Source organism: Octodon degus, unplaced genomic scaffold (genome assembly GCF_000260255.1).
Source record: "Octodon degus isolate 3935 unplaced genomic scaffold, OctDeg1.0 scaffold00226, whole genome shotgun sequence".
NCBI classification, from domain to species: Eukaryota; Metazoa; Chordata; class Mammalia; order Rodentia; family Octodontidae; genus Octodon; species Octodon degus.
In genome coordinates, this window is record NW_004524802.1 from 2,460,819 (window position 1) to 2,477,204 (window position 16,386).

Here is a 16,386-nt window from a genome sequence, read left to right on the forward strand (position 1 = left end):
TACCAAATACACTACAAGTATGAGCTGTGGGTAGAGACCTTGTACCAAATACACTGCAAGTATGAGCTGTGGGTAGAGACCTTGTACCAAATACATTAAAAAAGAAAGCCCCTGTCTGATAGGTTCTAGGCTGAGTACAAACAGCTAAATTATTATGACCCTGATCCAACATGGCTGAAACCCCAAAAACAGCAGCTTAGCTTTCCAGGGACCACCTCCTCCTTCACCCCATCCAAGCCCTGAATACAACTTCCTTTTACCTTTCCTGCGCCATAAAGGAAACCCCATTAACTTCTTACATGTCACTTAACCTGCCCCTCAAACTCCACCCATATCAAAAGTCCATATAACTCCAGTTCCCTTTTATTTTTTAAAATATTTATTTATATGTTAGGGAAGGGTCTACAGAGTGTTCAGGGTTTCACTACTAGATCGGACTTGTAGTGATCTGCCTGTTTACAGCCTCCCAAGAGCTGGGATTACAGGCGCGCGCCACCATGCCCAGTCTCAATTTCTGTCTCAGCATGCCCTAGGGCGAGGCCCGTTTGGCAGGCCTGGAGATCATATCTCCAGCACCTGCTTACTCTGAGCTATCTAGCCGGCCCTTTGTTTATTTTTTATTTGATACAGGGTCTCACTACGCAATACAGTCCCTGTACTGATCCTCCTGTCTCAGCCTCCCCAGTCCCGGAATTACACATATGAGTCACCACACCCAGTTCCTGGGCCAGCACGGCACATCTGGGGTTCTGAGGCCGGCTCAGTATGGTACTAAGGATTGAACTCGGGTCACTGCGCTTGCCAGGCAGACGCATATACTACAGTTACCCCCCCAGCCTCCAGCTCCCCTTTCTTTCAGGTCGGAGGCTCTTTCCCATCTCCCTGTGGTCCTCTCCATGTCTTCGATGACAATACAGGCCTTCCTTTTTTTAACTTTTGTGTCTCTGCTGCGCTGAAAACCCTAACATGGGCCTGCGTCTTCACGACAGTCCCTCAAAGGGTGAATTAAACCAACACAGCAAGAGTGCGGGACAAGGTCCTCAGCAGCCACCTCACCTCGTAGTCGATGATGGGAATGCTGGGCGCTGTGGGTAGTGGCACTGTGGTGATTCTTCTGATGTACTCGCCCAGTTCTGCCCGCATCTTCAGCCGGCTGTCTCCAGACAAGGACCAGAGGATGGCGTAGACCAGATAGCGCTGCAGAGGGATCGCAATGGCACTTCTCCAGCAGCACACACAGGCCGCAAAGTGAACCCGGGGCCCTCCCACACCACCAGAGGGCAGCCTCCGCCCCTGGCCCAACCTGGATGTAACGCTCCAGCTGCTCGATCTGCATGGGGAAGTCAGGGTGGTTGGCATTGTACTGCGCCACGTTGCGGCAGGCCTGGTGCAGCATGGAGAAGAGCGAGCCCAGGCAGCGCAGGCGGGTCAGGTCCATGATGTGCTCCAGCTGGAAGGCATGCTCCAGTGCCTTGGTGACCAGGCCGTTGGAGGTGAAGTACGGCTGCATGATGGTGGCCGCATCCCTCTGGATCTGCAGGGGGACAGGCAAGGGGGCACTGGGGGACTGCAGGGAAGCGGACCACGGGTGCGCTGAGGAACAAGCCTCTTCACAGGAGCAGGCTCCCACCACCCGACACAGAAATGGGCAGGCCTTTGCCTTTGTAATCTCAGGTGTTCTTTAATCTCCCACAAACCCCTTCAGCTGGCTCAGGACACACGCACACAAACCCGCAGGGTGGCTGCTGGGAACGGAGTCGTGCACGCCGGAGTGCATGGCCTCGCACCTGCAGCATGGGGGATGCGGCTTCCTCGCCTTCGTCCTCCTTGCCCTTGCGCCGACGCTGCGCCTCGTCTTCCCCTTCATCCAGTGGGATACTGCGCAGCCGGGCCAGGAAGTTGTTGAAGATCATGTCTGTGCTCAGCACATCCTCACTGAACCAGACCATGCCGCAGCGCGACACTGTGGCCAGGGTTGCATACTTCAGGTCCTGAACTTCAAACATGATGCGTACCTTCAAAGAAAATGCCATGCACGTGAAAGAGGCAGACTTAAAAGAAAGTGGGTATTAAAATTCTTTCAGCTATACACACTGAAAAGGCAATTTAAGTTTCATTTTCTGCACTGATTCTAAAAATAAAAATTCACCCGACTATAATGCCTATGTCCTCTCCTCTCAAGAACCTGGGCAGGAAGCCCTGTGTGAGAAGGGCAAGCGATCATCAGTTCAAGATCTCCCTGCCCAGGAGCTCATAGGAGGACAGGGGTGCGTGGCCAGAGTGCACGGGTGCGTACCCTGCGCTTGGCGCTACCCCCAGGCTTGTGTCTAGTGAGCTGCTCAGCGGGAGGGCTATTTTCACCAGGCTGAGGGTCCCAGAGCCCAAGTCTCAGTGCTACGTGGCCTTTCGTGGAGGCCTGGCTCCCTCCCACCAGAGTAGAGCCCAGTGGACAATCAGCTGCCAAGAGGACCCAAGGAAGCAAAGCCAGGCCACACACAAGCGTTTTCGGGCTGCACGAAGAATGCAGCCTGGCATCTGTAGCAAGGAGGGCCAACACTCATGCTCACGTGGGGCTCGGGCCAGCCCTCTCAGCACCCCAGCAGGGGGTGAGTTCCAGAGCCCAGGGAGCCCGGAGCTGCACACTGACTGCCTCTCCAGCGCACACGTCCCTGTGCCGAGGCGTAACTAACAGAGGACAGTGTTACTGATGAACAGAATGCTCCAAGGTGCTGCAGGGAGGGCTGTACCTACCATCTCTGGAACTTCCCAGTAACGTGTCAGCTGCAGCTGCCTATGATAATTGAGGACTTGGGAGGGAAACTGATTGGGGTGCTGCCAAGAGCCCTCCCCAGGGCTGGGGTTGGCCAGCAGTGGGCTCTGCGACATCGGGAAGGCGCTTACATTCGGTGGAAGGCTGAGTCGCTCTCCGTTTGGCAGGGTCAGGAGCTTGTTGTCGTCCAGCACGGAGTTGAGGTTCTCCACCCACTCAGGGTCCACATCGCCATCGAAGACGATCCACTGGCGCTTCTGCAGCTCGCCCCTCACGTTGTCAATGATCCTGGTTGGGAGGATTTGAACACAGCTGCTGACTGGATCGAGACTTCAGGACTCAAATGCTTACCCCACTGTGGTTTCTTTATTTTCACTGTGAGGGGATGGAGCACAGAACCTCGTGCATGCTTGGCAAGCGCTCACCACTGATCTGCACTCTAGCCCTGCCCACAGAGCTCCCATATGACCACAGCTTGTTGGGCACACATATTGCTTGACTCTAAGACCGCAGTATTCTGGCCCCACGCTCCCCACAATGTGAACACAACCCCAACAGACGCACTTTCTCAGCACATGTGTGAAGAGCCCATCAGTCCACTCTCTGGTGTTGGGGTCCAAGGTGCCGTAGAGGTGGTCTTTGCTGATGGCCTTGGGGTCAATGATGTGGGCTACGCCCTCCACACCCTCCAGCCGCTCTAGGGCCTTGAGCAGCACCCGCCAAGCCATGCTCTTCCCGCTGCCTGAGGGTCCCACCATCATCAGGCCATGGTTGATCTGGGTGATCTGGTACAGCTGTAGAACCTGCAAGCCAGGACCAACACTGTGACTTCTTGAGGGGCAGGGCGGGGGAGGGGCCTTTGGGTCACTCTGACAGTGAGCAACAAGCACATACTCTGGAGGTTTTCCTTTCTGGGACTGGGACCAAAACCTTGGACCCTGCACTGTAATCCCTCTACCACTGAGCTGGAACACCAGTTTGCTGGGCTTTTGTTTTGTGACAGGGATGTACTAAATGCTTCACCCAGGCTTGAACATGTGGTTGCTGCCTCAGCTTCCTGATCAGTGGGGACTGTAGGTATGAGCCATTTGCCATGCTGGCCTAGTCCATTGATTTTTTTTTTTTTTTTAAATTTTATTTATTTATTTATTTATGTGTGTGTGGCCAGCTCAGCCCACCAGGGGGCGGGGCTGGCTGGCATGTGGTGCTGGGGATTGAACTGCGGTCCCTGTGCTTTGCTAAGCTTGTTCTAAGTAGGTGCTTTAGACCACTGAGCCATCTCGCCAACCTCCATTGATTCTTAAAGGCCACCCTACAATTTAACTGGAAAGAAGTCATGTCCTACACAAGGGCTATCTCAGAAAGAGTGCATCACTCTCTGCAGCAAGAGGTGGCCATATGGCTGCTGGATGAACACTAGCATGGAGGAAGGGAGGAAACCAATGCGGGCTGTCGAGCAGGGGTCCTCCTTACAAGTTAGGCTGCTAAATGGTGGTCCTGGAAATCCTGCAGTTGGAATTTGTATTGGCATAAGAAATTATGCTGTTAGAAGCTTTAGAGATTTAACTACACCATGTGAGACAAGTTTCAGTTTTATCTCTCTGTTTAAAAGAACAGTTCAGATATATATGGTGGTTTCTTAAGTTTTTTATTTGATGGAACCGGGGATTGAACCAGGCCCTTGCACTTGCCAGGGAAGCGCTTATTCTACTGAGCCATCTCCCTGGACCTAAAAGAACAACTCAGATATATATGGTGGTTTACACCTATAACCTCAGCGGTTTAGCACTTTGGAGGCTGAGACAGGAGGATTGTCATGCATTGAAGCTTAGCCTGGGTGACATAAGTGAGTTCCACGCTCAGCCTGAATACATGGCTAGACCCTAGACTCTGTCTCTAAATTAAAAAAAAAAAAAGCAAGCAAGAAAATAATTTAAGCCAGCCCACCAGGTTTGATGCCTCCCTGGCCTTCGTGGGCAGAGTCCCACCAAGTAGCACATGATCACAGCTGTGGAGGCTGTGAGGGCAACAGTCCCTACTGCGGACCAGGTTACCTTCTCGACCCACATGCCGCCCACTTCCTCTCCATCGCCGTAGGTCAGGTACATCTCCTGACACACTTTCTTCAGCTCTTCCCGGAGGGCCGTCATCTCGCCCCGGTGATACTGGACTCCAGGAAATACGTCCGACAGGAGGCTGAAGAGCAGCGGGATGTCCTCGGCCACCAGCTTGGGCACCATGGTCTCACACACACTCTGGATCAGAATCTGGGAGACAGGGGCGAGGCTCACACACTGCCTGCCATGGTGCTTGTCACGGCAGCGACCTGTGACACTTGCATCGCCTAAGGGCCTGCGCCCGTGCCAGGGCCTGTGGGCACCTCTCTCCCTCCCAGGACAAGCAACTCCTAGGGGAAGCCAGGCCCTGGCTCAACGTTCCAAGGGGACGCTCGGCAGAGCGCCGCACGCACCTCCTGCTCAGGCAGATTCTCAGCAATCTCCCCCTCGTCCACCGCTTCCCCGCGCTCTTCCTTCTCCCTCTTTATCTTCTGGATTCTCTCCCGCTTCACGTTACCCGCGCTCACCAGCACGCTCTTCAGGGCCCGCAGACCAAAGTCGTAATGGCTCTGAGAGGAGAGCTGCTCATCACACAGCCTATAGCAGAAAAATGTTTGTTTTCAAGGCAGCATTCTTGGGGCACGTGAGCGTCAAGTGCCAGGGGCCAGCAGTGGACGGGCTCAAACCTGACAGTCTGGGCCCATCAACTCACTTGAAGAATGGGACGATCTTGTTGGCAAGGACTTCAGCTGTGCGGAAGCCCTGCGAGTACAGCATGACCTGGGCAATCAGCTGCCGGTCGGGCTTGGTCATGGCCAAGCTGCGGAACAGCTTCTTGAGGTTATCAGGGAGGTTAGAGCGGCCCGCGTAGCCGGGGTTCATGGTGATGAAGATGGCCATGTCCGGGCTCACCTTGACCTGTTTGTTCAGCAGCTCACACGTAATGGGGGCGGAGGCTGAAATCGGATGAGGGCACTCACACTCACAATGTGGAAAGGATCACTTACAAACGTTGCCCCCATGGGCTCTAGTCCCAACCCCCAAGGCAACCCTGGTCAGCCACGAGAGACCGAGGCTAAGGACACACGGGGGCTGGAATGTACAGGTGGAGGGGTTGCCTCCATGAAGAGCACGTGTGAGCCACGGTGCCGGAGCCCCGCCAGTGCTGAGCAATACAGTCGGAGGGCAGCTCCAGCCAGAGTCTCGGCCAAAGCAGAGCAAAAACGCGAAGAATCAACCTAGGGATGCAACACGCCCGCTTGAGGCACAGGACACCTCTGTAAGGTCATGCGCACTGGAGGGGCCTTCCCCCAGCCCATCTGCCCCTGGGTACTGCACACATGTGCTCACTCTACCAGAGAAGGGGGCACAGCAAGTGCAGTAAATACCTTCTGTCTGTTTAGGAGATCTGGGGAGTTTACTGTAAGGAGAGTCACTATTAGGTACTGAGAGGAAACACTTAAGAGTTGACTGTGCTATTCACTTCCCTAGACCTCACTGCCTCCAGCACAAGTGCCTGGGATGTGGTGCTGAGCAAGGCGGCAGCTTCTATCCTGACGAAGGCCTCAATCTCTAAATCAGGAGGCCTAAGTAGCCCGAAAGGTGGTCGGGGACATGGGCTCACTGGGCCTCAGGAGGAAGAACCTGCCCTGGTGGGGAGGGACTGTCCCCAGTGTGAGTCCTGACTGCCCGGCATCCTCCCCAGGAGCACTGGTCTTGAGCGAAAGCCTTACTCACTCTTGTCGTAGTTGGGGTTGGAGTGCTCACGCAGCGCTTCCTGGATGCACTGCACCTGCTGTGACACAGCCGATAGCATCCGCTCCTCCAGGCGGTTGAATTCATCAAAGCAGCCCCACGCACCCACCTGGCAGAGCCCCACAAAGATGCGTCCCATGGCCTGAAATGGAAAGCAAGAAACTGAAATTACTTGTTGGGGGCTGACTCAAGTCCCCCCAAGTCACACTGGTAGCCTAAGCACCAAGGTGACAACATGTGGCCATGACCTTTTAGGAACAAAGTTAAATTTGGCCATTTGGGTGGGGCCCTTAGATAGGATGGGTGGGCTCTCAGTTTTTTTTTTTTTTTTTTTTTAATATATTTAGCTGTTACAGGGTTTCATTATGTAGCTCAGACTCGTAGTGATCCTCCTGTTTTCAGTCTCCCCAGCGCTGGTAGTACAGGTTTGTGCCACTATTCCTGGACTCTGTGGTCAGCTCAGCCCTCCCTAGGGGTGGGGCTGGCACAGTATGTGGTGCTTGGGATCGAAGAGCAGTCCCTGCGCTTGCCTAAGCAAGCACTTTAGTCTTCTGAGCTATCTCACCGGCTCCAGTTTTTGGTTTTTGATGCTGGCACTGAGGATTGAACCCAGAACCTTCCATTTCCTAGGCAAGCACTGTCCCATGAAGCTGCACCCCACCTTTAGGACACTGCTCTTCTAAAAGGAGGAAGACAGCACAGCACAGCTCCTGGGCACAAGCAGGGCCAAGGGCTGACAGCAGGGCTGGCTGAAGAGGAGGCCTTACCAGCACAGCCCACCACAATTCTGCTGGTGGACCAGGCTCCAGGACTGTGAGGAAAGACACTGCTAATGTCTGAGCCAGCAGTCAAATATCACATACAGGTACAAATTCTGTATGACAAGTGTGATAATTATATCTACCTAAGACGTGCCACGAAGGTAAGTATTGGGATTGCCAGCCACCTTGAGGAAGACAGGAAGAGCCGCTTTCGGTACTCATCCTGCCTTGCCTCCCCATCTGGGCCTGCTTTATTTAACTTTACTGGAGCAATTATACTTGTCATCATACTGGTTGACCATAGTTTTGTCCCACCTCATGCCCACCTAGTGAATTCTCACATTTTCCACCTTAGAACTGCCTCACCTCATGGTTTTGCTCTATAAAAATCCCTACAAAAGGCAGATTCTCAGACAACCCGCTCGGGTCCCCTTCTGTCCCTCTCTTGGACAGGAGCTTTCTTTCCCACAATATATTCTGCTCTTAAAAATAAGTAAAATAAAATAAAGGGCTGGTGAGATGGCTCAGTGGTCTAAAGCACCTACTTGGAACAAGCTTGGCAGAGCACAGGGACCGCGGTTCAATCCCCCAGCACCACATGCCAGCCAGCCCCGCCCCCTGGTGGGCTGAGCTGCCCCCCCCCACACTAAATAAATGTAAAATAAATAAATAAATTTTTAAAAAATAAAATAAAATAAAATAAAATGTACCAGTACAGTGCTTTCCCAGTAAGCACAAAGTCCTGGGCTCAATTCCTGGTACCCAAAAAAACTCCAAACAAACTATCAATAAAATCTGATTGAAGAAAATAAACTATGGAGGTGTGATGGTTGGTGCACACCTGCAATCCCAGCACTCAGGAGCCTAAGGATGGAGGATCTCTGTGAGTTCAAGACCAGCCTGGGCTACAAAGTAAGCTCATGGCCAGGCTGAACTGCATAGCAAAACCCAGTCTCAAAACACAAAACGGGTTGGGGAGATAACTCAGTGGCATAAGTGCCTGCCTAGCAAGCACAAGGTCCCCAGTTCAATTTCTAGTACTGCAAAAAACAAAAACACCAAACAAAACAAAAATAAAAACAAAAACCTCCCCCTTAATATTTTTAGTAAGCAGTTCTTCCAAAAACTACTTAAAAAAAAAATGATAATCCACTTTGGAAACATTAGAACACACACTAGATTTTTCAAATAGTTCAAAATAACACTGACCCAGGGGCCGGGGAGATGACTCAGTAGAATAAGCACTTGCCTGGCAAGCGCAAGGGCCTGAGTTCAATCCCCGATTCAAAAAAAAAAAAAGAACCACAAAATAACACCGATCCTTACAAGGTCTCAGAAGCAAGATAAACTGTGTTAAGCCCTTAGGCTGAGGCCTTTGCAGGTGCGCTTCATGTTCCCAGCTGGTCCCCCTGGGTCATTAGATTTTATTTTTTAATCTTTTATTGGGCTGGTGAGATGGCTCAGTGGTCTAAAGCACCTACTTAGAACAAGCTTAGCAAAGCACAGACACCGCGGTTCAATCCCCCAGCACCACATGCCAGCCAGCCCCGCCCCCTGGTGGGCTGAGCTGGCCACACACACACACACACACACACACACACACAAATAAAAATTAAAAAAAAATCTTTTTTTTTATTTGGTACAGGGTCTCACTATGCACCTTGGACTCGTAGTGATCCTCCTGTCTCAGCCTCCCCAGCACTGGGACTACAGATATGTGCCACCACGCCCAGCCTCAGCGGCCAGCATGGTGTACCCGGAGTTGAAGGGCCAGCATGCAGTACCAGAGACTGAATCCAGGCCCTTACCCTTGCAAGGCAGGCGCTTAGACTGTCTAGCTGCCTCCCCAGCGCCAGAATTTATTTTACTTATTTAATGTACTGGTACCAGGAGCTGAATTCAGGGTCTCATGCTTGCCAGGCAGGCGCTGTGCCACTGAGCTATGTCCCCAGCCCAGATCATTCGATTTTAGAGGCCTCCCAGAAAGCATCTCACCTGGAAATCGAAGGTTTCATCACAGTTGAAAACTAAAACAAAGCGTCCAAGCTGATGGCCCAGGGCTTTGACAGACTCTGTTTTCCCAGTTCCAGCAGGGCCTGTTATTTGAAAAAGAACTACTGAGTACTTGAGTCTGTTGACTAACTGGAAATACATCTTTGTGAGAACTACAGAAGCAACTCATTTTAAGAGTCAAAGCAGATGTAACAAATACAAAGAAATGTAAGACATTAGGATATAGTAAGCATGTAATCAGGAAATACACTGAAATCATTAGCTTAGTCTCTAAAACTTTATTACATGATTCTGTCTACGCAGGTGCATGGAGAAACTTACCAAAGGGGGAGCCCCCCAGCCTGGCCTCCAGGGCCTGCGTCATGGTCAGGTAGCAGCGGTCAGTGAGAGGGGTCTGCACCAGCTTGTCCTGAACACCCAGGTACTCAAAGCCATAGTTAAATTTGGCATTTGCCATCTGAATGGACAACTGCTGCAACACATCAGTTTGCTTGGGGTCGAAGTAAAATCTCATCTGGCTCAGCCATTCAAAAGACTTGGCATTGTCAATCTTGCTCTTGATCAAGGACCTCGTAACGTCCCTCTGGTGAACTAATTCTGTAATCTAGGGAAATGTAGGTTACCCGTAAGTTAAAATAAAGACAGCGCATATGCTGGGTTTACAGATTATTTGTTCATAAGAATCTAGGTCTACTTCTAGAGACTGTCAGTAAATATTCCAAAACACAAGTTCATTTGCAGAGGCAACAGAACTGTGTCACACTAGAATCAAGAGCGACTGAAAACTGAGAAACCACAGCAACTGCACACTTTACGTAAAAGCCCAGCCCTGTGCAGCAGCACGGCGGGGACAGGTTCTCTGGAGCCCCGTCGTGTGCCTCCCAGCTGCCGGGCACTGCTCAGGCCACACATCTTAGGAAGTACTGGATGAGAAGGGGTAACCATGGAGGGTCACTTTTTTCCTGCTGTGCAGGCTTGGATGCCACCACGCCTGTCTTTCAGCTAGACAGGGAGCCAGAGCCCTGCCTGGAAGCTTCCCACAGCCCTTCTCCCCGCAGGGTACTAATGGAACCGAGTCAGGCACCAATGCCCTGCGACTCACCAAGTGCTCCAGCTTCCGCCTCCGGAGCGGGGGCTGCTCCATGAGGACAGAGTCAGCCAGCACGTTGAGGGTGACCTCCACATTGCTCAGCACCGAGTGCAGGGGTGCTGCATCACCCCCTCCCCCGATGGTGCTCAGCGCACTCTCCACATTCTCAGACCAGGCTATCTGGGCCGACAGAACCACAAGCTGGGCCTGCAAGAAAGAAACAGAAGTGCCACTGAGTCCTTTTCTCTGCAGACAGTCTTGCTATGCTGCCCTGGCCTCCAGCAATTGTCCCACCTCAGCCTCCCAAGGAGCTGGGACCATAGGTGTGTGCATCTTCCCAGCCTCCACAGGATCATTTTGTTATTTTTTCTGTCTCATAGCAGTTCAGGCTGACCTTGAGCTTACGTGTAGCCCAGGCTGGCACCAACTCATCACTATCCTGCCTCAGCCTCCCAATTGCTAGGCTCAGGCATGCGCCACCACACCCGGCTCCACAAGGTCATTTAAGTCAGTTGGCACTGCATCTTAGGCCATCTCTTCTACTATGATTACCTGATATTTATCAATCCAAGTGATGTACGTATTCGGATCAATTGAGGTTGCTTTACCAAAGATCTCCACTTCTGTCACAGACTCTGCGAGAAGTTTGGCCAGGGTGACCCTCATCTCCTTTTCCACCAGTGTGAGCCATTCATTGATCTTGGGGTGTTCGGTGATGGACACAGGAGTCTTAAACATAACCTGAGGATATCAAGTTGTAAGAATCACGATGTGTGGAGACACAAGGACAGCTCCTAGGTCCCACACCCAAGTGAAAAGTACCTCCTCGCCCTCCCGGGAGGAAATGCCCAAGACCACTGAGTTGTCCTCATTCAGGATGATGCTTGAGACGCCAGCAAACATCTTCTTGAAGTGCTTCTGTAGTTTTGCTACATTCTTGCTGTTGCCAATGATTTCAAGCAAATCCTCATCCCCCACAAAATAGAACCTAAAATTAAGATAGCATGTCAGTTGCTACTATTTTATAAACAGGAGTAAGGGTGAGCCAAAAGAAAATACAAATTGTAGGAAGGAAAAGATGATGTGGCTATTGGTAGAAAACCTCTAGCTTGAATTCAGAGGTATGGGCTGCCCTGGAGGAGGAGGCCAGGCTCAGTGAAGCTCAACTGAGCCAGCCACAATGAGACATCCAGGCACAGAAGGTGAACTTCATCCATCACGTGACGGACAGGCGGGCAGAACCCCCGCCTGACCAGCCCCAGGCCTAGAAGGAGAGCGACTGGAGAAGTCTCAGCCGGAATCCAAATCCCCCTTGGGCCAAGTCAAAGCCAGCATCTCACCTGGGGAAAGATGAGCGCTCTCTTTCCAAGTACTCGCCCAGCGCTTTCTGGATCTTTCCCAGCAAGTCCGCCAACCTTTCCAGGGACCTCTGCACGCCCTGGATGTTCAGGACGTCCATTACAAGCGGAGACTTAGACACTTTTTTCATCAGGGCCAGGAACTCTGTGCTGATGCTGTAAACCAAGCAGTGCAGTCAGTCTTCGCAGTGGACACCCCCTGCCCCTGCCCCTGCCCCTGCCCCTGCCCCTGCCCCAATAGTTCCTGTTGCAATTGGCCACACCTCTGGAACCGCTGTGTTTCCACGGGCAGCAGGTGCTTGATGTCTGCACTGCCTGTGAAGATGCCCTCCAGGTAGACCCATCGCCTTTGCACATCAATCCACACATCGAAGAGAGCCATGATTCGGTTCAGCTTGTCTTCCCAGCTCAGGGCATCCTCTTCAAAAACCTGGTGAAAGGTGGGAGGGCAGAGCTCACGCACAGGAAGAAGCAGGACAGAGCCCCCCGAGTTACCTGTCATTCTAAGAAACAGACCCCTTGTTATTATGAATGCAAAGACGCAACAATGAGTGTGTAGACTCAAGAGTGGGGTGCAGCTGCCCCGGCACAGTACCTTGTAATACGGAGAGAGTTTCATGGCCGAGACGCTGTTGATGTGCTCCTTGACCTTGTTGAAGAGGTCGTCCCAGCCTCGGATGAGGCGGCACTTGTTCTGATAATTGACCAGGTCGAGCTCGTAAGTATTCCACACTTCTCTTATCTGATTGAAAGTGGGCAGGGGCAGGCTATTAGTGTGTGGGCTCCCAGAAGCTGCATGGGGACAGGCAGGACCACAGAGGACAAGCGGCAAAGCTACACAGCAGCCGGAAACAGAGCGGCCATCCACTCCTGCTGCTTACCTGCTTTAAGAATTCTTCCAGCGCCATCTCCCCTTGTGCCACCAGCAGCACGTCCTTGACAATAGCTTCATTTTTCTGCAGGTCAACGTCCCAGATCTGGCCAAGGGTCAGCTCCGAAACGACCCAATTCACATGCAGCCTCTTCATCAGCTGTTTCCAGTGGCGGTCTTTAAGAGCTTCTGATTTCAACTCGATCACCAACATGTTGATCTGTGCAGAGAGCAGGGGACGTCACCTGTGCAGGCCAGGGTGCGGGGGACCGTCACAGCTGTGCAGGGTCACCTACCTTCATGTACCCTTTCAGCAGCCTCTGCACAAACTCATAGGAAGCATACTGCCGCAGGCGTGCGGGGAAGCTTTTCAGCTGGTTCAGGAGGCCATCTAAATTTTGCCGAAGCTGTCAGGAGAAACACAGATGATATTTCAAGGACCAATATTTCTTTAAAGGGTGAAATATTCTAAAAAATTAATTAAAACTAAGCTTTGTCATGATAAAAAATCTACATCAGGACATGTAATAGTGAAGATTCCAGAAATTCAACAGAAGATCAAAATATTTTTTTTTAATTTTTAAATTATTTTATTTTATTTATTTATTTGTGTGTGTGTGTGTGTGTGTGTGTGTGGCCAGCTCAGCCCACCAGGGGGCGGGCTGGCTGGCATGTGGTGCTGGGGATTGAACCGCGGTCCCTGTGCTCTGCCAAGCTTGTTCTAAGTAGGTGCTTTAGACCACTGAGCCATCTCACCAGCCCCCAGAAGATCAAAATATTAAAAGCTGTTAGACAAAATAAACCACCTATACAAAAAAGCCCATCAGAATCACAGCAGACTTCTCAACACAAATCCTTAAGTCAAGGAGAGCTTGGAGTGCAGCATTTGAAGCCCTAAAAGAAAACAACTTGCCTGGGTGTGGTGGCACACGCCTGTAATCCCAGCACTTGGGAGGCTGAGGCAGGAGGACTGTTGCAAGTTTGAGGCCAGCCTGGGCTACAAAGTGAGTTCAAAGCCAGGCTGAACTGCATAGTCTTTGTCTCACAAAGAAAAAGAGGAAGTAAGGAAGGCAGGAAGAAAGAGGAAGGAAGAAAGGACAGCCTCCAATCCAGACTGACATACCCTGCAAAATCATCTTTCAAAATTGATAGAAAAATAAGGGTACTTCCATGACAAAAAACACATAAAGAAATTCATCACTACCAAACCCAGTGTCCTGAAGGATGGTCTAGAAAAAGGTAACGAGGACCGGACCTAACTCCATCAGTGTAGCAGAATGAATCCACCAGGCAAGGCAAGCAATTAAAGGGGAGGAAAAAAAGGGAACCAGCAACAGGAAAATTAACATGGCAAAGGTAAGTGAATACACACCAGTTATAACCATCAATGTAAATGGCCTACAACACACACACACACACACACACACACACACACACACACACTCACACACTCACAAACAAACAAAAAACTGTCAGAATAGATCAAGAATCTAACACTATGCTGCATACAAGAAACACATTTAAGGCCAGCGAGATGGCTCAGTAGAATAAGCGCTTGCCTGGCAAGCACAAGGTCCTGCGTTCAATCCCCAGCACCGGGAAAAAAAAAGTTTAAAAGTCAAAAGATAAATAAACAGTATTTCCTGGGACAGGAACCTGGAAAAAAGTGGAGGTAGCTATTCTATTTGCAAAGTAGATTTCAAGCCAAGATTAATCAAAAGAGACAGAGCTGGGCATGGCTGCACACCCTTATAGTCCCAGCACTGGGGAGGCTGAGGCAGGAGAACTGGTGTGAGTTTGAGACCAACCTGGGCTACAAAGTCAGCTCAGGGCCGGCCTGAACTGCATAGTGAGACCCTGTCTCAAAAAGACAAAAAAAAAAAAAAAAAAAAAAAAGAAAGAGAGAGAGAGAGACAGACAGACAGACAGACAGACACAAAGAAGTTTCCTGTATCCTTGCAGAGAGCACAAGCCAGGAGGAGGCCACCCTTCATAAGTACATCTGTGCCAAGCATCAGCACACCAGTAATATAACAAACACTAACGCACGTGAAAAATTAAATAAGCACTGATACAACCGGAACAGGGCCTCGATATCTCACACACAGATCAACTGGACAAAACAATTCAAAACTGAACAAAGTTTTTGAACAAATGGGCTTGGTAGGTGTCTAGTATCCTACTCCACACCCAGAATATATTCTTCTCAGCTGCAAACAAAGTGCGCTCAAAAATAGAGCAAATACTAGCTCATGTGCTTAAGTATATGCAAGGTAACCGAAATTATTCTGCCTATCACCAGACCACAGGGAAACAGAATGGGAAAGCAACGGCAAAAGAAAGCTAGAACGTACATAAACACATGGAAATTAAGTAACGCCCTTCTGAACAACTAAATGGGCCACAGATGAAATTAAAGAACAAATTAGGGCAGGCGTGATGGTGCACATCTATAATTCTAGCACTCAGGAGGCAGAGGCAGGACAACTGTTTTGAGTTTGAGGCCAGCCTGGGCTACATAGTAAGCTCAAGTCCAGCCTGACCTGCATAATGAGACCTTGTCTCAAAACAACAACAACTCCCCCAAACATACCAGACAGTTTCTACAATTGAACAATGATTCCAATACAATATGCTGAAACTTATGTGACAAAATGGAAGTAGTCCTGTGAGAGAAATTTGTATCAGTGAATGTCTCATCAGAAAATCAGAGTGAGCTCAAATAAACCTAATGCTAACCCTCAAGCTTCTAGCAAAAGAAGCGCAAGCCAAGCCCAAAACTTGTGTGAGGGAGGAAATGATAAAGATCAGAGCAGTAGTTAATTGGATGCAGACTAAGAAAGTGATACAAGGAAGCAATGAATCTAAGAGTTGGTTCTCTGAAAGATGAAACTGACAAACCCTTAGCCAACTTTCAAAAAAGGGGGAAATGATAATAGATCCTGTAGAAATCCAGAAGGTCATCAATACTACTTCAAGAACCTGTATTCTGGTATGACTGAAAGCAGAATATTCAGATTCCTAGGTAGATACAAGTTACCAAAGCTGAACTAAGAAGATACAATTTAAATTCTAAGTCAATCAGTATCAGCCAATGAAATTGAAGATGTAACTAAAAACTAACAACAAAATAAAGCTCTGATCCTAACAGAATCACTGCTGAATTCTACAAGAAACTCAGAGAAGACCTGATGCCGGAACATCTCAACCTCATTAATGAAACTAAAAGGGAAACAAAATTCTCAAATTCTTTTCTGGAAACAAACATTACCCTGATACCTAAACCAGGCAATGATTCAATTAATAAGGAGAACTTTAGGCCAATTTCCTTAATAAACATAGATAAAAAAAAACCCCTCAACAATACACTGGTAAACAGAATACAACGGATCATCAAGAGCATTTCACACCAGGACAAAGTAGGAATCATCGAGGGATGCAAAGACGGTTCAACATACACGAATCAGTAAGTGCAATAAACCACATCAACAGAACCAAAACCAAAAACTGTGATCACCTCAACAGATACAGATGAAGTGTCTGAAAAAGTCCAACACTCATTCAAGATAAAAACTCTACCGAGTATTTTTTTTTTTTTTTTTTTTTTTTTTTTTGTTGTTTAGAGAAAGGCCTATAGGGTGTTCAGGGCCGCATGACTAGCTCTGACTCTCATAGTGATCCTCCTGTTTACAGCCTTCCAAGAGCTGGGAT

The 16,386-nt window shown here is 49.8% G+C and overlaps 1 protein-coding gene across 1 annotated transcript in view; it reads right to left on the minus strand.

Moving 5' to 3' along the window:
- Dync1h1 (dynein cytoplasmic 1 heavy chain 1) overlaps positions 1–16,386 on the minus strand; it is a 73,853-nt gene that overhangs the window by 22,464 nt on the left and 35,003 nt on the right. Inside the window, exons 19-37 of the mRNA XM_004645405.2 lie at positions 12,972–13,082; positions 12,686–12,895; positions 12,400–12,546; positions 12,068–12,234; positions 11,787–11,960; positions 11,269–11,434; positions 10,999–11,187; positions 10,459–10,653; positions 9,678–9,960; positions 9,339–9,439; positions 6,565–6,724; positions 5,540–5,783; positions 5,241–5,424; positions 4,825–5,037; positions 3,335–3,573; positions 2,902–3,058; positions 1,788–2,015; positions 1,304–1,534; positions 1,057–1,197 (exon numbers count right to left, since the gene is read on the minus strand). Coding sequence (XP_004645462.1) covers positions 1,057–1,197; positions 1,304–1,534; positions 1,788–2,015; positions 2,902–3,058; positions 3,335–3,573; positions 4,825–5,037; positions 5,241–5,424; positions 5,540–5,783; positions 6,565–6,724; positions 9,339–9,439; positions 9,678–9,960; positions 10,459–10,653; positions 10,999–11,187; positions 11,269–11,434; positions 11,787–11,960; positions 12,068–12,234; positions 12,400–12,546; positions 12,686–12,895; positions 12,972–13,082 — 3,540 coding nt within the window. The remainder of the gene's footprint in view (positions 1–1,056; positions 1,198–1,303; positions 1,535–1,787; positions 2,016–2,901; positions 3,059–3,334; positions 3,574–4,824; positions 5,038–5,240; positions 5,425–5,539; positions 5,784–6,564; positions 6,725–9,338; positions 9,440–9,677; positions 9,961–10,458; positions 10,654–10,998; positions 11,188–11,268; positions 11,435–11,786; positions 11,961–12,067; positions 12,235–12,399; positions 12,547–12,685; positions 12,896–12,971; positions 13,083–16,386) is intronic.